At 43.9% G+C, this 26,144-nt stretch overlaps 1 protein-coding gene across 2 annotated transcripts in view; it reads right to left on the bottom strand.

Moving 5' to 3' along the window:
* Positions 1-310: 310 nt before the first annotated feature.
* The window catches only part of PTPRJ (protein tyrosine phosphatase receptor type J), a 162,711-nt gene continuing 136,877 nt past the window's right edge, over positions 311-26,144 (bottom strand). Inside the window, exons 12-24 of one of the 2 annotated variants that reach the window (XM_032360302.1) lie at positions 24,984-25,194; positions 24,747-24,871; positions 22,355-22,442; positions 18,782-18,823; positions 18,240-18,248; positions 18,048-18,135; positions 16,036-16,126; positions 14,086-14,159; positions 13,848-13,982; positions 11,752-11,871; positions 8,339-8,499; positions 7,007-7,142; positions 311-2,991 (exon numbers count right to left, since the gene is read on the bottom strand). In XM_032360302.1, coding sequence (XP_032216193.1) covers positions 2,833-2,991; positions 7,007-7,142; positions 8,339-8,499; positions 11,752-11,871; positions 13,848-13,982; positions 14,086-14,159; positions 16,036-16,126; positions 18,048-18,135; positions 18,240-18,248; positions 18,782-18,823; positions 22,355-22,442; positions 24,747-24,871; positions 24,984-25,194 — 1,439 coding nt within the window. In that variant the 3' untranslated portion in view covers positions 311-2,832. The remainder of the gene's footprint in view (positions 2,992-7,006; positions 7,143-8,338; positions 8,500-11,751; positions 11,872-13,847; positions 13,983-14,085; positions 14,160-16,035; positions 16,127-18,047; positions 18,136-18,239; positions 18,249-18,781; positions 18,824-22,354; positions 22,443-24,746; positions 24,872-24,983; positions 25,195-26,144) is intronic. The other variant, XM_032360303.1, reaches the window with a different exon arrangement.

Genomic DNA, 26,144 nt, shown 5'->3' with positions numbered 1-26,144 from the left:
CAAATGCCCCCAACCAACTGACCACCAATCTTTCACTGATAACTAACCCCATCCTGGCTGTTTTTCTGTGTGCAACTGGCAAATACTGAAGCAGGGATGATCACACCCTCTCCGCGATTCCACTAGATTCCTCAGATTTTAGTTCGCTATTCCTGGGAGGCTTTGGCACAGGAGCTCAAAAGCACCTTCTGTTTCCTATGGCCAACCTCCAGCCCATGTGTTCTTTATATTTACACAATTTTCTTCCCTTTTCAAACACTGTGCTATAAATACCCTCACGACCCCACCAGCCCCAAACCCAGTCCTCTTCAGGATGCAAAGAAGCATCGTGACCTTCATGTGACCTGCCAAGTGGAATCCAGACCTCTAGACCACAAGCCTTCTTCCCAGGATTTGAGAGTGGCTTGCTGGGGCAGCTGCCTGTTTCCCAAACCCATATCGGGCAGAAGGGAGGAGGATTTCTGGGTGTTTTGTGTGTTTTTTATACAATAGGTTTACAGTTACTGTTGCTTTAACCTTTTAAAGGGATTTTTAGACTTTTAAAGGGACTTGACACCTAAACACCCATCCCAGTGGCTTTCTGACAACTGAAGTGGAGAGGGGTGTGGCCAACAGAATTTCTGCCCAGGCAAGAGCCTCTCGATGGGGTCAAGGATCTCTCCAAGATCTGGGTGCACCGAGGGGCAGACCAGTGTGAAGGTTTGGAAGCCATCTGCCCAAACCCGACATCACTCAGCAGCCTGGGACGGCATGGCTTCCCTGATGCAGACCTCAAGAGCTGAAGGCCCCCCTGAAACAGAGTCCAGAGGGCCCGTCCAGGCCCGTACCACCCATTCCTTTAAGGGCCTGATGCTAAATGAACTGCTTGCCATGAAAGAAAGCAAAGGATTTGGCAAAAAGTGCAATTTCTCGGTGGGAAGGAAGTTCTCCCCAAACGCGACACCTTCTCCACCTCTCCTTTTAATCCTTTCAGTACCTCAAAGGGAAAAGGGGGACAAAAGACGTACAAGCGCTAAACCTCGGAACTGAATCAAGGGCGTTCAGTTGTGGTTCACCCTTCATGACCCACTAACATGTCCAGTCAGCTCTCAAAGTGCCAGCAGAGTGAGGAACATGGCAGGGGCAGGAGACGGGCTCCCCCAGGTCAATGGTGACCAGGGCACTCGGAGAAGACCCCGCCCCTGTTTTCACTCGGACACAATTGTCCTAAGTTTACAGCAGGATTTATTACTGTGGAAAACAGCCACAGGATTCCAGGAACCTGGCAATTCCTTCATAAGACCTTATATACTTCATTGCCTATAGGAGGAGAAACCCAAAACTTCTTCCAAATATAACCTGAGCCACAATATAAAATAAAAAGAAACAAATCCTTTCATGTTAATGCCTTGAGAAGTTTACAGATTATGTACCAATAAAATAGATCCACATAAATTCTGAAATTCTTGGTGGCTACAACACCTGAAGCCCAAAAAAAAAAAAAAAAAAAAATTAATCTACATTTTTAAAAAAATCAAAGTAATTACAGCAGCAGTATAGTGAAAAGAGGTTTTAAAAATAATTACATCTTTGATACAAATTCAAACTTTGTACACCTCAATTCAAAGGAATGACTGTTTTAAGAGTTTAGTATATATATATACAGTAGATATGGATGTGTGTCACTGCAGATAGACTAAAGCCAGTGGACTTTGAGGGAGGAGGGATTAGTCAGACACTGTTTTCACACTGAAGTGTTCACAGATTGCCACGCTTTTAAACACACACACACACACACACACATATACACAGACACACAGACACACATAAAATGCCAACCTGAGTAAAACATTACTAAAAACCTAGAGCATCATGAATCACTAAATCACATATTGCACCTTTAAATAATCCTTCTTACCAAATACAGAAACAAGAAAAAGGATAAAACAGGGACAAGAAAAGGAGATCATGTCACTGTAGGGTTCCTCTGCTTCCCTCCCCTAACCCCACCCCACAAATTCTCAAGGTGATACCTGGTTTCCCCTCTCACTCAACCAATGGGCTGAAAATGTGGCCAACAGAAGTGTCTTTGGGGAAAAGTGGGAGGGAAAAGGGAAGAAAGAATAGAGCACAAAACAGGGGGGAGGTGAAGGGGGAGGGGGAGGCCTCCTCTAGTCAAATGAGAACAGGAATGTTACTGAGAAGGCTGAACCTCGGATACTAAACTACTGTTTAAATATTCCGTATATTCCAATTATGAGATTCAATACAAAAATAGAGATATCTACTGAGTTTTGCCTGTGGAAGCATAATTCAGAAAAGGCACATGTTCAAATAGAAAACCCAGGCAGGAGAGGCACCACGTACCCCTCCCTACATGATAATCATCCACAATTATGTATTTTCCATCAGCTAGATTCCAAGATACAGTAGGTAAAAATAGACCTCTGATACTTAAAATATATTCAACCCAACACAATCCTGGCTTTAGCATGTGAATCATATAAAATAGTCTTTTTTAAAAAGAATCTGTTTTGAAAAAGAAAAAAAAAAGTCATAGCTCACTTTTCCTGGTGTTCCATAATTCTTAAGAAAAATTTTAAAAAAAAACAAAAAGTGAACTCATCCCATTGGTGATCAGGAATGTAGTAGATTAGCTCACCACCCATCCACAGCCCCTGTCAGCCCCAACTTCTCATCTGCCCTGTGCAGCCTCACACCCTCAAATTAGTTCTAACGAAACAGAACAAAGAATTAAGATATTAGACATATAAAAACATGTCCACATCGGGGCATTTTCCTTTGCTGTGGGTGTGACGGTCCAGGTAACTCCAGAAAGGTCTGACTTTGGGATTAGGCAATATAACCATTTGTCTTTCCAAACGCAGTCACGGGAGCAAGGTTTTCATAGATTGTCATTGCGGTTGTGTTCTGGTAGATGAGATCTACTTTTGAGTCCTTCTGGGATCTGATAATATCCAGAACACACTGGTTGAGGAAAACATACTGGTCCTGTAGAAAAGTAAAAAGAGAAAGCCAATGAGCATAGAGGTCCCAGAGAGTATTAGCAACCAAGGCTATTTTCAGATTACCACCACTCCCCCAAACCCACCAACCACCCCGCCACACACCCAGTGAACACTTCAAGTTCACGTTTATCAAGAAGCTGCCACATTCTGGTAAAATCTGAAACCATAGATAGCAAGATTCTCATCATCAATCATTCTTAACCAGAGGGACACACTCCCCACACCTCCCGTCCCTAAGGAGGAGTCCCAGAATCTTGGGGAAGAGCAAAAAAGGAATGTGGAAGAAATAAGGCACATATACACTCAAACAAGAAAAAGTCCAGCAAGAATTACTTGGTTAGCGAGCATGTACTGTATAAGGAGTAAATTGTGATTCTCAACAGAAGGAATGTGTTAAAGGGGGATAAGCAGGGTAGAGTTCAGTGGGGACAACCTCAGGCAAGCTTGTCAGAATCTGTAGCCATTAAAAAGAAAGAGGAAGAAGGGGTATATGCTGACAGAAAGATCCATGATGCTATAAAAGAAAAAAATTACAGTGTAGTATTATATATAAAATAGGATTCAATTTTTTAAAAATACTCTATGAGTTAATATCTAAAATATGTAAAGAACCTATACAATTCAACATCAAAAAAAAAAATCTGATTAGAAATTGGGCAGAGGACCTGAATAGACATTTTTCCAAAGAAGATATACAGATGGCCAACAGACACATGAAAAGATGCTCAATATCACTCAACATCAGGGAAATGCAAATCCAAACCACAATAAGGTATCACCTCTCACCTGTCAAAATGGCAGGAAAAAAGGACAAAAAACAAAAAGGACGCCAAGAAAAGGGAACACTCTTGCACTATTGGTGGGAATGTAAATTGGCACAGTCTCTGTGAAAAAACAGTATGGAGTTTCCTCAAAAAAATTAAAAAGAGATATACCATTACAACCCAATAATTCCACTACTCGATATTTACCCAAAGAAGACAAAAGCACTCACTGAAAAAGGTAGATGCAACCCCATGTTTATTGTAATATTATTCACAGTAGCCTAGATATGGAAGCAACCTAAGCATCCACTGATAGATGAATGGATAAAGAAGATGTGGTATAGATCGACAATGAAGTATTACTCAGCCATAAAAAAGAGTGAAATCTTGCCATTTGTGACAACATGGACAGATCTACAGGGTATTATGTTAAGTGAAATAAGATGGACAGAGAAAGACAAATATCATTAGATTTCACTTAAACATAGAATCTAAAAATCGAAACAAACAAATGAAAAACAGAAACCAACCCACAAATACAGAGAACTGCTGATTGCCAGAAGGGAGGGAGACAGGGGATGGGCAACATGGGGGAAGGGCAGTGGGAGGTACAGGCTTCCAGTTACGGGATGAATAAGCCAAGAGGGTAAAAGGTATAGCATAGAGAATCGAATCAGTGATATTGTAATAACGTTGTACGGTAACAGATGGTAGCTACACTTGCGGTGGGAATAACATTACATATAGACTCGTTGAATCGCTATGTTGTACCCCTAATGTACTAAATGTACTAAATAACATTGCATGTCAACTGTACTCAGTTTATAAAAAGCAATAGCCAGAAGAAAAAAAAAGATACTATGTATGTGTGTGTGTACATGTTTTTCTACAGATGTACATAAAGAAACCTGTAATGATATATACAAACCGTAAGCATTGGCTATCTCTAGGGAGCGGGATTGGGGAAGAAAAAGTAATAGAGAAACATAATCCTGTTCTGTCAGATTTTTTTTTTTTTTAAGATTTTATTTCTTTATTTGACAGAGAGAAATCACAAGTAGTCGGAGAGGCAGGCAGAGAGAGAGAGAGGGAAGCAGGCTCCCTGCTGAGCAGAGAGCCCGATGCGGGACTCGATCCCAGGACCCTGAGATCATGACCTGAGCCGAAGGCAGCGGCTTAACCCACTGAGCCACCCAGGCGCCCCTGTCAGTTGTTTTAAGATAACAAGTTTACAGGGTGCCTGGGGGCCTCAGTCTGTCAAGCATCTGACTCTTGATTTCGGCTCAGGTCATGATCTCAGCCCCATATGGGGCTCCACACTGGGGGTACAGAGCCTGGTTAAGATTCTCTCTCTACCAATGCAGAAAAAGGGGAACCCTCCTACACTGTTGGTGGGAATGCAAGCTGGTGCAGTCACTCTGGAAAACAGCATGGAGGTTCCTCAAAAAGTTGAAAATAGAGCTACCCTGTGACCCAGCAATGCACTACTGGGTATTTACCCTAAAGATACAAATGTAGTGATCTGAAGGGGCACGTGCACCCAAATGTTTATAGCAGCAATGTCCACAATAGCCAAACTATGGAAAGAACCTAGATGTCCATCAACAGATGAATGGATAAAGAAGATGTGATACACACACACACACACACACACACACACACACACACACAGGAATATTATGCAGCCATCAAAAGAAATGAAATCTTGCCATTTGCAACAACTAGGATGGAACTAGATGGTATTATGCTGAGTGAAATAAGTCAATCAGAGAAAGACAATTATCATATGATCTCCCTGATATGAGAAATTTGAGAAGCAGGGTGGGGGATTTGGGTGGTAGGGAAGGAAAAAATGAAACAAGATGAGATCGAGAAGGAAACAAACCATAAGAGACTCTTAATCTCACAAAACAAACTGAGGGTTGCTGAGGGGTAGGGGGGTGTGGAGAGGGTGGCTGGGTTACGGACATTGGGGAGGGTATGTTCTATGGTGAGTGCTATGAAGTGTGTAAGCCTGATGATTCACAAACTTGTACCCCTGGGGCAACTAATACATTATATGTTAATAAAAATAATTTTTAAAAAAAAATAAAAAACAAAACAAACATTCCTTACACTGCAAAAAAAAAAAAAATCTCTCTCTACCCCTTCCCCCCACTCCCACCACACCTGCTCATGCAAGTGTGCTCTCTCTCAAAAATTTTTTAAAAATAAAATAAAAAATTTTTTTAAATAAACACATTTACATTACTTTCAAACTATAAAAGAAAACAAACAAGAAAAGACTTTGTAGGCAGGTGTAAGATTTCTGGGTTTCTCAAAAGGGGATAAAAGACTGAGTCCTACTCTATGTAAGTATAGCAGAAAAAAGAAAAGCTCTCTTCTGCACAACACAGAGGTGAATTCCACTCTTTGTACCACAACCATGCCGCTCACCCCAAAGCACACAATGTACCCAGGCCTCCAGAATATTCCCTGCTAGAATCAGAAACACAGCACATATTCATGGAGTTCTAAATTGGTACGGGGCGACAGCCTGATACAAAATTAATATTCTGCTCTCATCCCAGTCAAGACGTGTTCCACCCCTACAGCATCAAGGAAGGCGATTTCCCATTATGGGAAAACAATGTTTATCAGGAACATCTCAGGGAAAACAATGTTTATCAGGAACATCTCAGGGAAAGCCACATCTAACGGTCTTACCCAACTGACATTGTAGATATTAAGCATTCATCTTCTCAATTGGCCAGCCACCCCCCTGTAGCTATGATAATTGCCGTTGTATAATATTTCCTTGGCTGGGTGAGGATACACAGTGGTATGAATGCAGCAACATCCATTTCATTCACATCATTAACATCTGATGAGTCCATTCAGGAGCTCATTTTAAGGATGGTCAGACCTTCTTAGGAACAAAGTGTGATAATACCAGTTTTATGAGTTTACAACCCAGAAGCCAAAGTTCAGATTATGTGATGAGTCAGTAGCTGCAAGGTAGGGAATCCTGACGTTATCTTGGTTTGTACAGTTTCATTGCTGATATCAGTTACCACTATCTCACTATATCAAGTCATTCAATCACACATCAGTTAAGGATCTTAAAGAATGCCTCACAGCCCAGAGCCAGAAAGATGAAGAAGGTGAAATGTCTTAACTCAAGAATGTGATATGATGCAACCTTCTAAAAACAGATTGGAAAGGCAACCTGCCAAACACAGAGCTTGGCCTCACCTCTGTTTGCACCATTAAGGGCCTGTGCATTCGAAGGTCATACACAATCCCATATACATCCACCATGTTCTCATTCTCTATCTGGTAGATAAGACGATCGATGGCAATGAATGTGCCTGTCCTTCCAACGCCAGCACTGAAGAGAAAGAGAAATGAGCACATCACCATGGGTTACTTGAACATAAAACTCTCAAGTGTCCCCCTTTGTACATATATCTTGCTCTCCCCCGCTATCAACACCAAGGATGGTTAAACATCTGCTCTACTGAAATCCTGGCAAGTGGGACTGCGTTAGCTTGGGACTGGGACCCCAGCCGTAACGTTCATTTGGAGGCAAATGACACAAATAAAACATCTGGCTAGACCTTCTTAAATCTGAGTGTCGTTCAAGTCACCACCATAACCTAGGATGGCAAGTTTCATCAACTTATTCCCCGTAGGGCCACAAAGCCCCTCTCTTCTTCTGTCCTAAATTAATTTCTTTAGCTTAAAAGCTAGAGTCCTCTTGTTCTAAAGAAGGAAGGGGGTGGGGGGTAAACTTTTTCTGTAAAGGACCAGATAATAAATATCCTTGGCTTTGCAGACAAAATGGCCTCTTTCTGCCATTTTAGCATGAAAGTAATTATAGATAATACATAAATGAGCATGGTTCTGTTCCAATAAAACTTTATTTACAAAACTAGGCAGCCAAAGACATTGTGGTGATGGACCCGTATACATTAATTTATACACAGATTTTGTAGGCCCAAAAGAATTCATTAATAAATCAATAAAATGAACTAGAACTATGTGCTCCAACTTTGTTAAGTAACAAACCAAAATGCTAAAAGAAGAAAGGAGGTTGCAGAGTGATGCCTGTATCATAAAATCTGGTAAAAGTAAAAAGCTATATAAAACCCACAGGTACATATCAAATAAAATACAAAAGCATGCAAAGGAATGATTCGGATCCATGTTAGGACCATGTTTAACTGTGTAGGAAGGAGATGGATAAGTAGAGACTTCATGATCTTACTAATTAAAAAAAAAAAGACCTCATTTTATACTTTATTAGACTGCTGGTTGAACTATTTTGTAAAATTGAACTATTTTATAAGAAAATGTTATAAATAAGAAATAAGAGTACACTGTAGTTTAAAAAGAAAAAAATAGAGGCAATATACCAGATCTGGTCCACAGGTTATATAGTTTGCCAACCCCCATTCCAGTTCCTGGTCCTTTATACAAACGGTTCTTGAATTTGCAAACGCCTACTGCGTTCCCTCTTGGGCCTTGCTTTTCTAAAGTCTGATGGCACTTGAAATCTGTCACACACGGAGCACGTCTGCATACCTGCAGTGGACCAGAATGGGTGACTCAGGAGGACTCTGCTTCATGTAGTCACGAACAAGGTACCGAAAGTTAATGAGCAGGTCCGTGGTGTCGGGAACGCCATGGTCTGGCCAGGAGGTGAAATGAAACTGTCGCAGAGGGTGACTCTCACTTGTCTGGATCTAAAAGCCAAGAAAGAGATAAGCATCCGAGAAGACCTAGTGAAACGGAGCCATCTGGGGATGCCGAGCTGCATGGGATGGTTGACTAGCAGCTAGATAGGAGTGGTTACAAGTAAAAGTTGCAACTTTACATTGCTACAACAATGGATAAAGTGCTTGCCCACACTCTGATGTGCTCACCAAAGCCCACAATATGCTCCAGAAGGAGGGGTTCTCACCCTTCCGTTAAGATTCCAAAAAGTGAAGTGACTCCCCCACACTCAGCTCAGAGGCAGCCTCTTCCTAGGACCCTGAGTTCAGACCTTCCTTTCCCACAGCAGGTGCCTGCCTGTAATGCTCTCACAGTCTTAGACCTACAGCTCCTTGGAGCCTCCAGAAGCCCATCCCTGAACCCACCTGGGAATGTCATCAACCAAAACACCAAAAATGAATTATACTGATACGGCTCTGATACTTGAAACCTTTGGGGCACAGGCTGCCTCACAATCTGCACGCCTTCCAGAGAGTCTCATAGCAGGTAGCTAGTGAGCACTAAGTAAATATTTAGAATTGCAGGAGTTTGAGAAAAGGAACTCCCCGCCCCCAACACACCAAAAAACACATCTATTTCAACATCAGACAGACAATAGAAAGTGGATCTTGTTGTAACAGAGTGAGTGATGACACGGGCTGGTTTCCTACCACGGACAAAGGCAGGCACCTGTTATTATCAGAATTCCACCCAGGCTGGACCATTCCTGTCCCTATTCAACTGTGCTCATTATGCCCAGCCCTGGGCACTGAGCTCAGCCTCATACCTACATCTGGACTCTAGGCATTTCCATCTCCTTTATGAGAGCTACCTTTGGAAGCTTCTTTTTTTTTTTTTTTAATGTATATACATTACAAAAGCAGTGCATTCACATTGTTCAAAATATGGGAAAAGAGTAGAGAAAAAAGGCAGAGTGGAGGAGAGGGTACTGTGAAGTCTTATACACACAAAGGGGACAGTCACAAACTGAACCACAAGTATTCATCCAAAGAAGGAAAGCAGCTGTGAGAGACAAGTGGACAGGGAGGTGTAGGGGGAGGTCAGACTTTTCAGCATTTTCTCTACAGAGGGTGGCCAGGTGCTCAGCTTAGGGGTGGCAGTCCAAAGAAACTTTTAGTTCTATCTGCTGTGTTCCCATTTTTAAGAAGGAAAATATATTCATGCACTTTGTGTAATTAAAAAGGAGTCTTAGGGGGTAAAGTGGTATTTTACTAAATGCTACGTGGTCTCCTGGAATCATTCGATCCTGGAACAGGAAAGGGCTTTTGGGGAAAAATGTGAAATCCAAATGAAGATCGGAGTTCAGTTAAAAGATGATAACATTGTGGTAATTTTGTTTAAATGTGAACAAAGCCACCCATGATTCCCCTCCCGCAAGGGGATTCCTCTCCCCAAGCACGAAAGCAACTGAGGATAACCTGGTCTGGTTAAAATGGGCAAAATCTATAGAATAAGTGCATTATGAGGGTTTCTCAACCACTACGTGCTCCATCAACGTGTGATAACAGCTTTGACAGCACCTCCAGGGGAGGAATTGAAATATTAATTGAAGCCAACTCCTTTGAGACACAGCACTCAGTGAAGAATTAATACTTAATATACTACCTTGTCTCCAGGACTTTTGGAATCTTCAGGGATAATTCTTGTCAAACAGAACCTAACCCACCAACCTCCCATAAAAGTTAACTCCACTGACTCTACTCCCAGGCTTTTCTTTGGTGCAATATTCACAATAGGCATAGATATTTGTCTCCCGGTGTGTTTCACTTAATTGCAATCTCGCATCTCTCCATGGTAATTACACAGTCTATGTAGCCATCATTTCTAATAGCTAAATAATGATACACTGACTAGATAACCTATAGTTTAGTTATTATTCTCTGAAAGCTAGATATTTGAACAGGCTCCAAATCTTCCCTCCATTATAAATAACACCGAGATTCCTCTTTGTGAATAATAAGCCTTGTCCTCTATTTCAGATTATTACTTTAAGACAGACTCTCAAACGTTAAACCACCAGATCAAAGGAGAATGGTCATTTTGATGCTTTTGATATAATCCACAAAGGGCTATACCAATTTACACACTCACCAAAAGATATCAATGTGGCTTCATTGCCTCTATTACTAGACACCCTATTTAAAAAAAAGGACACAGGGCACCTGGGTGGCTCAGTCATTTAAGCGGCTGCCTTCAGCTCAGGTCATGATCCCAGGGTCCTGGGATCGAGTCCTGCATCGGGCTCCCAGCTCAGTGGAGAGCCTGCTTCTCCCTCTCCCTCTGCCTGCCAATCTGCCTATTTGTGCTCTTGGTCAAATAAATAAATAAAATCTTTTTAAGAAAAGAAAAAAGGACACATAATCTGACTTCCTGCAGTGTCTTCACCATGTAATTGGGTTTTTTTTCCCTAACTTTTGGCGGGAGCTGGGGGGGTAGAGGGTGGAAAGGCCATGTCTATATGCCCAGAAATCTTATTAATGTAACCGCTCTCATAAACTACTCCCAACTGCAAAGTGCCACTCCTGAGGTCATATTTGCAACCAAATAATCCAAAAGGGCCTCAGTCTGTAACAAAAACTCTATAAACAAGTGACCTGAAAGCGGAAGGAACAGTGGCTGCTGCTGATCCTTGTTCTTAAGATTCACCTCATTCCAGAATAACATACAGTAACAAAAACAAACACAAAACAAAACAAAACACCAGACTGAGAAAAAAACAGAACAAGCTGGTGGCTGCCAGAGGGGAAGTGGGTCAGGGGTGGGCGAAAGGGGTAAAGGGTACTAAGACCCACAAACTCCCACTTACAAAATGTGTAAGTCACAGGGACAAAGAGGACAGCACAGGGACTAGAATCAATAATGTCGTAATAAGGTTGTATGGTGACAGATGGGGACTACACTTACCCCAGTGGGCACCACGTAAAGTATGTAATTACTGGGTCACTAGGCCGTACACCTGAAACTAACGTACTATTCTATGTCAACTACACTTCAAAAGGGAAAAATAAAAAATAACATGAACTTTCTCTTAAGAAAGTTAAAGCTAAGGGCTGCTTTAGAGTGTATGCAGATCGTTTTCATTCTGTGAAAAGAGAGAAAAAGTATTTTTCTGATGCATAACAAAAAGTATATATATTGGTTAATATCAACCTAAAACCATCACCCCAAACGACTGTAGGGTCTTCTTTTCTGAGGCCTATCCATCTTGGCCTCTTACTTACGTTTTTCACCGTGAAGTCTCTGATGGTCCATTCTGGAAGAACAACTTCTGATGTCATTGCCACCGTTATGTCCCCATAATCCTGAGCCTGCTTGGAGGGCCAGTACTCCTCACATTTGGTCTAGAGTAAAATTGCATTTTTATTCAAAAAGTCAGGTCGCACCGTCCGCCATCACTACAGCTTCATAAGGAAGACTGGCTCTTGGAAACTTGCATCAGAGACTGGGTCGGCCCTTCAGCTGAGTTCTGTCAGACTCCCAAGATTGTTTTTTTAATTTACAATTATGGCCAACTCTTTTACAATTGGGACGTTTCTCATAAAATTCCAGATTCCCGGCTTCTCCTGAGAACTCAGAAGATCTGGCCCACCCTGAGCCCCCATTTCTGCATGAAAATGGATTTAGAGCAGAACAGTCATTGTCCCTTCTCTGAGGACACAGTCCCAGCCGGCTTCCTTCGGCTCCGACGGCCGCCAGCCCACGACTGTCCTCCGAACTAAACTCAGACTGACCCATAACCCCGTGCAGCTAAAAGAAATGAGAACCTTCCCCAGTACTTTCAGACCCACACTAATTAGAAAACAAATACAGACACGAATAAAAAGAATCAAATTAAATCACTCCGGGTCTTCGATTTAAATAAATCGGTGGGCAGATGTAAACAGAATAAAAATCAGGAAACATCTGCTCTGCAAGAATATCTGAATCTCTAATTTGACAAATGACTTAATACACCCACACGAACACACACTCTTTCTCCCTCCTCCCTTCCCCCTCCCCGCCTTTCCGAGGTGTGTTCTACTGCAGGTGCCGTCGTCCAAACCCGATTATCTGACTCAGCCCAGGGAGGTCTATTTTGCTCTAAAAACAGAGGCCCGGACTCCACCTCCAGGCTTCTGACTCTGGCTGCGGACCTGTATTTTTTAAAAAGATCCCAGTTTCCAGACCACTGCTCCCATAACGAACACAGGACTCCGACACAATGACATGGAGCGGATGCTCTCAGCTCAGCCTCTTCCCAGCTGGGTGTCGGCTGCTACTGTGTGGGCAAGTTCTTAAGATCTCTGAGCCTCAGTTTCCCCATCTACACAATAATTATAAAGGAGCGCCGTTAGAAGAAAGAAATAACATACATGGAGTAAACTGACTGGTTCCCTTTCTTTTTCACCCAGAGCCAGTAAATCCACTTCTCCCCTGACTTGAGACAAACAACAAATGTGTTCTCCATTCATTCAGCTACATCATTTTCATTTGCCTAACACTGATTTATGAAACTGTTCCACAGGGCAGGCCTTGAGCTCCACCACACCATAAAGTTTATTTGCATTCATAAGCAAAGTTCTTTTGTTTGCGTGACAGTCTGTTCTCTGGATGCAAGGAAGTGAGGCAGAACACGGGCTTCTATACCCAGAGCCGTGTGAAATGGGAACCACCTCTTAGGGCTCACTGTTATCTCTCCCTCCCCCATCCCCAGCCCGTAGCACAGCACCCTACACATATTTGGGGCAGGGTAAACATCTGCTAAATTAAAGCGAAATGAAGAATATTAAAGGGGGAGAGGGGAGAGCTGAGATTTATCTGGGGAGGAGTCTCAGATCTGGGGTAGAGCAGAGGTTCCAGTGTTAAAAGCTATGTTTGATCACCAAGTTGGTCAAATCCCTCATCTCACAGATGAGATGCTGGCTGCTTAGAGACACAAAGGGCTGGAGCCCACTCCCAACAGGGAGATGACCCTGTGCTCCAGTCCCACGAGCTCTGCGTGGAGCTGACCGCACCCCTACTACTTATAACTCCAGCAGCAACCTCGTGAATAGAGAACATTGCTATGCATCCACAAAAGAAGGTAACAATAAAATGCGTTTTTTAAAAAAAGATATTTTTAAACTTTTCTCTTAGAGGAGAAAAAGGCAGAAAATGAGTTTCTAAGAGGAGAGGTGCTGATGGTTGGGGGAGTGTTTTCTTTAGAAAGACGAATGCTTCTTAAGATACGCCTTCACCACAGTCAAAATGAATGCATTAATTTAATTCAATAATTTAAATTAAAATAATTAAACAAAATACATTTTAAAATAACTTCAGTAAAAAACAAAACACTTACCCTTCCCTGTTCAACACATTTGGTCAACATAACAATGGCATATACATTTTTCTCCCAAACCATACGCCAGAAATCTTTCAAAGTGTTGGGCAAAGGCCCTTGTGTGGCAACGAAATCTTTCTTGGAATGGTAGCCCTAGAAAATGGGAAGCAACCCAAATTCAGTGTCAAAGACACAAGGAGGAGCCCCGAAGATTTCCCCCGAACAAGCCATGCTCTGGGCTCGTCTCTCCACTTACGGGCATGTAGTTGGCGTTGATGTAGTCATCAGCTGAGTGTGTCTGGATAGAAAGCTTGACGCGGGAAGTATCATCTGTGGCATTGAGAGAAAAAAGGTGCTCATTAGAAATATTTGAGGAGAGTTACATACAAGAGAGAAAAGTACAAAATGGCAACACAGGGGCTCCTCTCACATACTGAAGGTGTGACACATGGCATTTTATGGAGATGACCTACTGGATCCTTACAGTCAGCCCAAGTGACTGGCACAGAGGAGTCAGGCAATTGCCTGCAGAAGCCCAGCAGAGCTACGCACTGGCAGAGCCAGGATTCGACCCCCAGGCAGCCTGCAGTGAGGGTCCGAGCTCTTCATTGCGCCAGACCTCCTTCTCAGACAACACCAACCTACTGCTATTAGCATCCTTGGTGTGCGTGCCACAAGCCAAGAGATGCACTGAGCAATTGTATTTATTCCTCAAAACTGCCCTTCTGGCTTTTGTGCCCATTTTACAAATGAGGAAACTGAGGGTCTGTGAGATTAAGTACTAATGTCTGGTCAAAGACACTCGGAATTCAAATCTAGTGCTCCTCCCACGAAGGAATGTTCTCCATACTTTCTCTATTCTCCTAAAAATGTCATTACAAAAAGTACCAAACTCAGGCATACGCTGAATGTGGAAGACTACTATGGGTGGGAAGATCTAAAACACAAAATCCTTATGTTTTCATCTTAAAAATACACACACCATGTATCAGTTGCGTCTAAACACTACAAAAATAAATGCACACACAAGCTTGCCCAACTCAAGAAATGAAGTAATGTTAGAATTTCAAATGTAATCAGTAGCATCACCTGTGTGTCCCTCCCCTGGACAAAATAACACGACAATTCCAAACTCAGTGACCTACACGAGTTTCAGCCCAAAACTCTCCCAAACTCTGGATCTGAAAATCTCTGCAACATTCACAGGAACAGGCCAACGATCCTGAGTTAACCGTAGACAGGCCGTTCTGAGGCACATTCCACCAGCCTGATTTTGAAAGCATTTTTCTTGGAACAAGGGCCAGTACCTGCTGTCAATACAAGGACAGAAGGCAAGAGGCACAAAGAGAAAGAATGCAGAAGCTAAAAAATCCTGAATCTAAGCAGAAGTTAATGTTTTAGACCGGAAAAGAAAAACACAGCTTCGAAGAAAAAAGACAATGTCTCTAAATGTCCTCGTGGAAAAATCATCCGCAGAGTCTATAAATGACAGCGAAATCAGAACACAGCTGCAATCTATTGATAAGTTCTTCGTGCCCTAATTCCCACCCGAGAGAGAGACCACAAAGAACTTTCCGTGGAGGAGGGCTTACATTTCATCTCCACGGATGATGTGATAAATCACTCTCATTTTAAACCCCATTTGGTTTGCTGGATGCTATCCCCATCCATTAGGCAGACATTGTTACTTTTCCAATATGTGAATTCAAATACAAGTCATATTTAGCTGTGGCATGCTCTCATCAGCCCACCAGAGATGTATGTGGATAAGCAGAAAGCATTCCTCCCGTCCTCTTCCTGCTCCCTTCCTTTCCAGAGCAACAGAGGCTGGAATGAAGGGCTTTAAGAGAGAGGGGATAAGAGCAGGGACTCTGGCCCTTTTCCGGAAAGAAACCATAGCCTTGGCCCGCCAAGACCCTCTGTGCGACTCTGGGCAAACCCCCTAGCTACCCTGTGCCTCAATTTTCTCATCTACAAACCAAATATTCTACTACCTACTTCATAAGGTTCTCCTGAGGGCTGGATTCAGTGGAATATGCCTAAATAAAGGGCTTAGCACCCCACAGGGGACTCATGAATGAACGTGGGCGTGGTGAGCCAGCGCCCTGATCCCATTCCCCTCCACTGTTAGAGGCCTGACAGCCAGAGACCAAGAACAGGGAAGAGCCTATGGGGGGACAAAACAACAACAACAACAACAACTTACAGGGCAGAACGTTATTATAGCGATTTTTTCCTCTATTCTCAGCCAGCTCCGCCGCATATTTAGGTAGACTGATTCCAACAAGCTTCAGATCCTGAAAACAAATGAGTTGTCCGTTGGTTTAGTGCCCAGATGTTAGTTACAACGAGCACAGAGCACAACAGAACAAGGTGGAAGTGCAGAGGTGTTTGGGATTAAACTGTGTCCACCAAAAAGACAGGCTGAAGTTCTGACCCCTGGGACCTGGGAATGATGCAGCCTTATTTGGAACTTCGGTCTTTGCCACGGTCATCAAAAGAAGATGAGGTCATGGGGGCGCCTGGGTGGCTGAGTGGGTTAAGCTTCTGCTTTTGGCTCAGGTCACGATCTCAGGGTCCTGCGATCAAGCCCCGCATCGGGCTCTCTGCTCCGCAGGGAGCCTGCTTCCCCCTCTCTCTCTGCCTATTTGTGATCTATGTCTGTCAAATAAATAAATAAAATCTTTAATAGAAAAAAAAAAAAAAAGAAAAAGAAAAAGAAGAAGATGAGGTCATACTGGAGTAGCGTGGGCCCTTCATCCAGCAGGACTGATGTCCTTCTAAGAGAAGAGACACCAAGATACAGACATATGAGGGGAGCCAGGTGTGCTGAGATGAAGGCAGGCAGAGGAGTTAGACTCCCACACACCAAGAATGCTTGGGGCTTCCATTGCCAACACTTTGATTTTGGACCCCTGATTTCCAGAACCATGACAGAATAATTGTTGTCAGAAGCCACCCAGTCTGTGGTGTTTTGTTACGGCAGCCCGTGGAAACTAATGCAGAGGTCCCACTCAAAGAAAAAACATAATCCTTGCCTTCAAGGAGCTTACAACCTGGGAGCGGGGTGTAGGCAGAAATCACTAACTTTACAACGAGGCGGAATTAGATAAAGGCTGGACGTCGCTGACAGGCAACACCCCACAGGGGAAAGGGACCCAAAGACAGAATTTACGTCCTGAGCCGTGCTTTGAGTCGTGCAGTCAGTTGAACGGCAGCCCCCCAAAAAAAGGCAGGCCCACATCCTAATCCCCGCAACCTGTGGATGTGAGCTGCTTTTGGAAAAGAGTCTTGCAGAATGGATTTAAGTTGAGAATCTTGAGGTGAGATCATCCCGGAATCTGCAGGGGAGCCCCAAATCTAGTAAGAGGTGTGTTCACCCAGGACACCCCGAGGGGAGCCACAGGGACGGGGGGGGGGGGGGAGCCACAGAGCAGAGACACAGCCCCAAGCCACAGAACACCTGGAGCCACTCACTTGGGAAGAGGCAAGGAAGGGGATCCCCGCCCAGAGAGATGAGGGAGGACTGGTCTGCTGACACCTGACTCTGGACTTAGTAGAGCCTCCAGAACCACAAGAGAATACAAATTTGATGTTTTAAGCCACGAGTTTGTGGTGATTTGTTATGGTAGCCACAGGAAGCCGATGCAAATGGGCAGGCAGAGACAGCAGCAGGGCGGCAGGGAGGGAGGCAGCGCAGGGCAGGGTGGGGAGGGTGGCAGGGAAGGGCAGGGAGAGAGGGAGTGTGTGAGTGTGTGTGACCATTCTGAGGGAGGGGCTCTGGGCTGGTGGGGGTGGTCAGAGCACGCTGGACAGGACGGAACAGGATGGAAGCACGGGAACTCTTTACGCAGCTCTTCATGATGTTCAGGAATCAAACCTGGGCCGCACAGTGCCCCACGCCAGCCCCCACAGCTTCCCAGCTACTCCAGTGAACAGCCCCCGGACAGAAATGCCCAGTTTCTCTCCCTCTCTCTGCATACTCTTCATTTCTCAACAAGGTTAAACACAAAAATCACTAGCAGTGAGGGTACATCTAAGGGCTCGCAGCCCACGCAGCCACAGTGGGACCCCCGGGGGGGACATGCAAGAGCTCCTCCCCCCTCCAAGAGGGCCGCCTCTCACCCAGCGCTTCTCCCTGCAACAAAAATGGGCGGGTTCCCAACTTTTGGAAGAAACATAAAGCAGTTAAAAAACACATTATTTACAAGCACGTACTTCATATTCTTCTGCAAACCCACAGTTGGAGTCCGCTTGTTGTTTCTTAAAGTAGGCCTCGAAATTCTCCACTTTGATTAACTTGGATCTAAGAAAATAGAACAACTGCTTAGGACTCTTGTACATGCAATAAAGTCCATGCTCAAAACAGAAAAATACAAGTTATTAGAAAAAATTAAAGCAGCTACTCACTTTTTAGGTCTTCATCATAGAAAGGGAAAGAAAAAAATAATCCATTAGAAACACCGACTCAGTCATGACTCGAGAGATAATAGTAAACATCTTCCCAAAAGAACAAAAACCATAGTAATAAATGGGGGAGGGAGGGCTCACTCTAATGTTATTTACAAACCACTGAAATGTAAATCAGGAAATCTCACTTCTAGACCCTCTCATATAACTGATTGGCTTTGTGATTTCCAACAAGGTCCTCTCCTAGATATTGATAACCCATTTATTTTTCCTTAACAATCACAAAATACAAATTTATTGGTAGAATATGGAAGTGAGGTTTTACTCGCCTTAGGAGAACATGGCAAGGAAACTACTAGCTTCAGGAGACAAATAAACAGGTTCCTTGCAGAAAAACAAAGCTAGCAAGAACTTCAGGATGATCATGGCCAAATGTGTTAGAAAAAAGGACAGCAAATTCCACCAAAAATTCTCTAGATCGTTACTGAACAGATTGGGGGATTAAACGTCTTCAAATAAAGCTCATAACTCCAGAGACTTACTTAATTTGAGAAAAGGATACCTCATTATTCTTCGCATCTTTCCTGTTTTAAAAGAAACAAAGACCCATTAAGACCAAAAAAAGGGTAATTCTGGGCTTTTCCACTTTCATGTATCTACAAAAGGCCTTTTATATATATATGACACTAAATCTTGTTTCCTAACACTAAGCTTAGAGGTCTAGGCAGCAAACCCTGGTTACAAATCTGCGAAGTAACTCTCTTTCATACCATCCAAAAGTATGGAAGAACCTTGCCCAGGCCACCGTTAGAAATACCTCTGGGTAAACGTGAATCCGCAGCATGACTCCTTTTTAAAGCCAGAGTCATTTCTTCATACTCTTCGAGAAGGGCTTCCCGATAAGTTAATGGAATAAACCAGAAAATATCTCCACTATAGGTATGTGGTGGGATCCTGGCAATCTCCTGCATTGTTGGCTAAACCCCATATTGGTGTTTAAAACATACACACACACACACACACACACACACACACAAACACACACACACACACACACCAATTCTGGAAGGTGATTTGTCAGTATGTATCAAAATTGAGAGGCTCCAGAAATAGACCCTCAACTCTATGGTCAACTAATCTTCGACAAAGAGGGAAAGAATGTCCAATGGAAAAAAGACAGCCTCTTCAATAAATGGTGTTGGGAAAATTGGACAGCCACATGCAGAAAAATGAAATTGGACCATTTCCTTACACCACACACAAAAATAGACTCAAAATGGATGAAGGACCTCAATGTGAGAAAGGAATCCATCAAAATCCTTGAGGAGAACACAGGCAGCAACCTCTTCGACCTCAACCGCAGCAACATCTTCCTAGGAACATTGCCAAAGGCAAGGGAAGCAAGGGCAAAAATGAACTATTGGGATTTTATCAAGATTAAAAGCTTTTGCACAGCAAAGGAAACAGTTAACAAAATCAAAAGACAACAACAGAATGGGAGAAGATCTTTGCAAACGACATATCAGATAAAGGGCTAGTGTCCAAAATCTATAAAGAACTTAGCAAACTCAACACCCAAAGAACAAATAATCCAATCAAGAAATGGGCAGAGGACATGAACAGACATTTCTGCAAAGAAGACATCCAGATGGCAAACAGACACATGAAAAAGTGCTTCATATCACTCGGCATCAGGGAAATACAAATCAAAACCACAATGAGATATCGCCTCACACCAGTCAGAATGGCTAAAATAAACAAGTCAGGAAATGACAGACGCTGGCGAGGATGTGGAGAAAGGGGAACCCTCCTACACTGTTGGTGGGAATGCAAGCTGGTGCAGCCTCTCTGGAAAACAACATGGAGGTTCCTCAAAATGTTGAAAATAGAACTACCCTATGACCCAGCAATAGCACTACTGGGTATTTACCCTAAAGATACAAACGTAGTGATCCGAAGGGGCACATGCACCCAAATGTTTATAGCAGCAATGTCCACAATAGCCAAACTATGGAAAGAACCTAGATGTCCATCAACAGATGAATGGATAAAGAAGATGTGGTATGTATACACAATGGAATACTATGCGGCCATCAAAAGAAATGAAATCTTGCCATTTGCAACAACATGGATGGAACTAGAGCGTATCATGCTTAGCGAAATAAGTCAAGAGGAGAAAGACAACTATCATATGATCTCCCTGATATGAGGAAGTGGTGATGCAACATGGGGACTTAAGGGGGTAGGAGAAGAATAAATGAAACAAGATGGGATTGGGAGGGAGACAAACCATAAGTGACTCTTAATCTCGCAAAACAAACTGAGGGTTGCTTGGGGGAGAGGGGTTGAGAGAAAGGGGGTGGGGTTATGGACATTGGGGAGGGTATGTGCTTTGGTGAGTGCTGTGAAGTGTGTAAACCGGGCGATTCACAGACCTGTACCCCTGGGGATAAAAATATATGTTTATAAAAAATTAAAAATTTAAAAATTAAAAAAAAAATTAAGGGGCTCAGTGGGGTAAGCATCTGCCTTCAGCTCAGGCTGTCATTTCAGAGTCCTGGGATCACTGAGCTCCCTGCTCAGTGGGGCGCCTCCTTCTCCCTCTCCCTGTCCCCCTCCCGCCTGCTTATGCTCTCTCTATCTCTCTCTTTCTCTCTCTTACTCAAACAAATAAAATCTTAAAAAAAAAAAAAAAATTGGAAACAGGAACCATACCCAAGGAGTCAGCAAACTCCCCACTTTGGGATTTAGCCTAAGGAAATAATCATGAATGTGCCCAAAGATTTAGAGACAAGTTAACTAACTGTAACGAAAAAAATAAAATAAAATAAACTGAAGACATCAGGAAAATTGAATAATTTCCATACAGTTGAAACTCTGTATCTACTTAAAATGAAGAAGATTTGAAGTTGTCCAGACTAGAAAATGATGTCCATAATATGATTCCGTGTGTGTGTGTGTGCCTATCTGTGAGTTTCACAACCGTATCAATGTGAAATGTAGTTTTGTGCAGAAGCTGTGATTATGAATTATCTAGTTCCTTTGCTCTTCTTTTTCTTTTCTGCTTTGTTTTTTGATTTGTTTGTTACAAGCATGTATAACTCTTATTTCAACAAGAAACAATAAAGCTGTTTTGACCCCCTCCACACACACACACACACACACACACACACACACACACACACATTTTAAATCTGCCTGTCAACCCAAAAGGGCAAGATGGCGGCAGAAGACCCTGGCATGGCTGCTTTCAGGGACTCTGAGCCAGAAGGAAACTCCCTGGCTGGCAGCACCTGAGGATGAATGAATGCCAGCAGATATACAGGCTTCACTTGCCCCACACATGGTCAGACAAGAGAGCTAGCAATGAAGTGCAAACACTGGGTTCAAGTTCGCTTCCACACTTCCTACACTCAGCTTGTGTGTCCTTGCAATGGGGCTTTCAAGACCCGCCTCCTAGAGCCCCATGAATATGAGAATTGATGGAAAACACAAATCCAGTCACACAGGAAGCACTCAAAACAGAGATGCTATTTTTACTCCTCACACACTGTATCTATTTAACACTCAGTGTCACATCACAGAGTCTCCTAGACATCCCGGCAAAGCTCCCTACTGCTAGTCAGACCACACATGTGTTCATACTTAGCTAACTCAAGAGTGAAATCTCTTAACACCACACCACTGATTCCAGAACCAGAAGGCACAGTTCTGAGGAAGCACCTTACACGGCAGTGTTCACCAGGACCTGATGCCGGGGCGGCTGAGGGGAAGCAGGACTGGCCAGCAGTGGAGAGTGTGGATCACGGGGATTGGTGGGGGGGGGTTGCGGGCCATGACACTGGTCCTTCCAATCGTGTGACTCTCTGAAATTTTCCATAGTAAAAAGCTCCCTTAGGGGCACCTGGGTGGCTCAGTCATTAAGCATCTGCCTTCGGCTCAGGTCATGATGCCAGGGTCCTGGGATCAAGCCCCATATCAGGCTCCCTGCTCAGCAGGGAGTCTGCTGCTCTGTCTCCCACTCCCTCTGCTTGTGGCTCCCTCTTTTGCTGTGTCTCTATCAAAGAAATAAGTAAAATCTTAAAAAAAAAAAAGAAGTCAACATAAACAGTCACCTTTTCTTTCTCCAGAAGATGAAGCCGCCCACCGCCACAATTACCAAGGCACCAAAGATGCACCCAAAAACTGCTCCACAGATGACACCTGGGAAAAGTCCAAACAGGAGGCACTTCAGAAGATGCTCACAAGTTGATAATATACTATATGTTAATTGAATTTAAATAAAATTTTTTATTAATTTAATTTTATTTTTTCTGTGTTCCAAGATTCATTGTTTATGCACCACACCCAGTGCTCCATGAAATACGTGCCCCCCCGCCTTGGAGACAAACCATAAGAGACTCTTAATCTCACAAAACAAACTGAGGGTTGCCGGGGAAAGGAGGGTTGGGAGAGGGTGGTTGGGTTATGGACATTGAGAGGGTATGTGCTATGGTGAGTGCTGTGAAGTGTGTAAGCCTGATGATTCACAGACCTCTACCCCTGGGGCTAATAATACATCATATGTTAACAAAATTTAAAAAATAAAATAAAATACTTGCCCTCCTTAATACCCACCACCAAGCTCACCCAACCCCCCACTTCCTCCCCTCCAGAACCCTCAGTTTGTTTCTCAGAGTCCACAGTCTCTCATGCTTCGTCTCCCCCTCCAATGTCCCCCAATTCACTTTTCCTTTCCTTCTCCTAATGTCCTCCATATCACTCCTTATGTTCCACAAGTAAGTGAAACCATATGATAACTGACTTTCTCTGCTTGACTTATTTCATTCAGCACAATCTCCTCCAGTCCCGTCCATGTTGATACAAAATTTGGGTATTCATCCTTTCTGATGGAGGCATAATACTCCATTGTATATATGGACCACATCTTTCTTATCCATTCGTCCGTTGAAGGGCATCTTGGCTCTTTCCACAGTTTGGCGACTGTGGCCATTGCTGCTATGAACACTGGGGTGCAGATGGCCCTTCTTTTCAGAACATCTGTAGGTTTGGGGTAAATACCCAGTAGTACAATTGCAGGGTCAGAGGGAAGCTCTATTTTTAATTTCTTGTGGCATCTCCACAGTGTTCTCCAAGGTGGCTGCACCAACTTGCATTCCCACCAACAGTGTAGGAGAGTTCCCCTTTCTCCACATCCTCTCCAACACCTGTTGTTTCCCGTTCTGTTGATTTTGGCCATTCTAACTGGTGTAAGGTGGTATCTCAATGTGGTTTGGGGGCAGAAGACATATAAATGGCTAACAGACACATGAAAAAATTGTTCATCAAAATTGTTTTAAAAAAAAAAAAGATGTTCACAATTGGCCCAAAGTCTTCAAACCAGAGAGTGTGTGTGTGTGTGTGTGTGTGTGTGTGTGCGTGCACATTAAATATCTTTGGACATAAAATTAGTCCAGGCATTTGGGATCCAGGTTCCTCCGCCCCAGCCCACCACCAATGGGCTGGTCTTGAGAAAGTCATGGCTCCCCTCCCCCGGGGTTCCTCCACTGCAAACATAGGGAACTGGGCTGTCTATGATTTTCGAGTTGTTCTTACTGCTGATGTCTTTCTTCAGATGAAATTGCATGCAGCAGCCCAATATATAAAGTAGAAAACCAGGCAGAAACGCTCTTTTGGAGGCAGGGTGGGGGCAGGGAGGGTCTCAGACCTGGGTCCTGTTTGGTGGAATGACCACTGTTTAAAAACCACTAGGAAAAATGTTCCCTGTGGTTCCTCCACCCCTAACTCTGTGAGACTAATACCCACCAATGAGCAGAAGTACCAACAGCACTGTGCTCAAGTGACAGAAAATACATCTGATTACTGGGGGAGAGGGTGGGGGTTCCCTGAACTTGGCTCCTGGGGCTTCTTTCCTGAAGCCAACAACTATCAAGTGTAAAAACCGGACACACTAACAAACAGCGGATCACTTTGCCGCTGGCCTGAAGGTAAGGTATATATTCCCTTGGGTCCCTGAGGCTCCAGAATCACTTTGTTCTGTGTGACAAAGGACAGGAGTGCTTGACAAGGAGTTTGAGGCCGGAGTGTCAGGCATGCCTCTATGCAAGTCACTGCCCCTCTCTGGGCCTTCACAGCTTCGTGCCTCAGAGAGCTGGACAAGACAATTTATGCAGCTCGTTTGGCCCTAACGTTTGAAGGTGCCATGCACTAAAGTCAAATGGAGCCCGGCACGTGGGCACACGAACGACCACTCTGAGAAAAAGGAGTAAATGTGTTTGCAGAGTGGAAGGGCAATGGGCCGAGGAGAGAGAGAGTGGGGGCGGGCAGGGTGGGGGGTCTCCTTCCAGGAAGCAGATGTGGCCCTTGGTGGCCACGAGACCTCTCAGCTTCTGAGAGGAGAGACCAGCCCTCCCAGGGATGGAGGGAGGCGTGCAGACTCACGGCCTTCTGTCCACACCAGAAGCAAAACCCCACTGAGATGTTAAGAGCACTGTTGTTCTTGTCTACCTGGATCCTGGGGCAAGAACACTGCATCTGAATAGGGACTGAAGGACACGTAGCTCTCGGGTCCGTCTATGAGTCCATTATTGCGAGGGTTAAAGGTGATGTTGGTGAAGCCGGCCACACAAGCCCTATGGGACGACAAGAAGGAAAGAGAGAGCTGAGACGGGGCCACCTCCGTGGTGTGCAAACTTCGCACTCACGAGGATCGGCCCCAGAGGGCAAGAACCACTAGGGCATTACCGATAGGAGCCCAAGGGTTCCAGCTTCCCGTTGTAATAACCATGTGTGGTTGACTCGTTCCCAACATCGACTTCATATTTCAAGACCTCAGCCAAGCCCTGAGAACGTCCCTTCTCTTCTGTGGTGATGAGGTATGTCACGTAAGTATCTGAGGCCCCGTTTTTGAAATCCTCATACGTGTATCTCAAAACATCTGCAGATGGATGAACTGCTAAGAAAGGCACACAGAAAGAAAGTCATAAGATAAGTGACTGCAGAGAGAGATTTCCATTCCCCACGTATCTAAATAGTGCCATTGATGCTGGGCGGTAATGACGATAGCTCCCATCTCTCACGTGTTCTCCGTCAGGCTTCACTTAAACTAAGTTGTACCTGCTTTATTTAATCTCTGTGCACTAAATGACAGACACTGGCAACAGTCTCATCACACTGGTTTACTGTACCCATCTTACAGGTGGGAAAATGAAGGCATGGAAAGCTAAAAGAACCTGGGCCCAAGACCACACTGCATATACAATGGGGTTGATTTTCAAGCCAGACCATCGACTCAGTGCCTGTGGTCTCCTTACCACAGGGTGATATTGGTCACTGTGGTCACTATGAAATATTTCCTCCTTCATTCAACAACATCTAAGCTTGGATTTTGCTGGAAACCTTTGCCACAAAATGACTTGAAACAGACCCAAAACAAAAAGACAGAGAGACTGAGAGATCTCAGCATCAGCTGTGGAAACCCTGCCATGGGTTTATGACACCAGCAAAGTCCTTGTCTTCCAGGATCCCCACACCCCTCACAAGGGGCTCCACCCCTGGTCCTCGAGGAGGTGAGGACAGTACCCTGGGAAGGGCTGAGAGAATGGGCAGAGGCGGTACTGCATTGTTCCCGTTTAAAGAATCAACAACAGAACGTAGCCTTGAAAATGCAGCCTTGTGCATTGCACAAGGACAGCTAACACTAACAAGAACAACCCCAAATCACACCCTTCTTCCCACCAAAGAATGTAATGGAGCCCCACTGGGGAAAAGGAGCATGTGAGCCCCCTCCTCTCTCAGCTGTGAGGATGCTTTCTGCAAGTTTTTAACCACAAATGCAGAAGTCACTTTCTGTTTTCCTTCGAGAGAAAGCCACCCTCTAGTATAACATGTGTGCGTGTGTGTGCA

This window comes from Mustela erminea, chromosome 9 (genome assembly GCF_009829155.1).
Source record: "Mustela erminea isolate mMusErm1 chromosome 9, mMusErm1.Pri, whole genome shotgun sequence".
In the NCBI taxonomy this organism is placed as follows: Eukaryota; Metazoa; Chordata; class Mammalia; order Carnivora; family Mustelidae; genus Mustela; species Mustela erminea.
The sequence above is the reverse complement of the archived record's forward strand: the minus strand, read 5'-3'. Positions and strand labels throughout refer to the sequence as shown.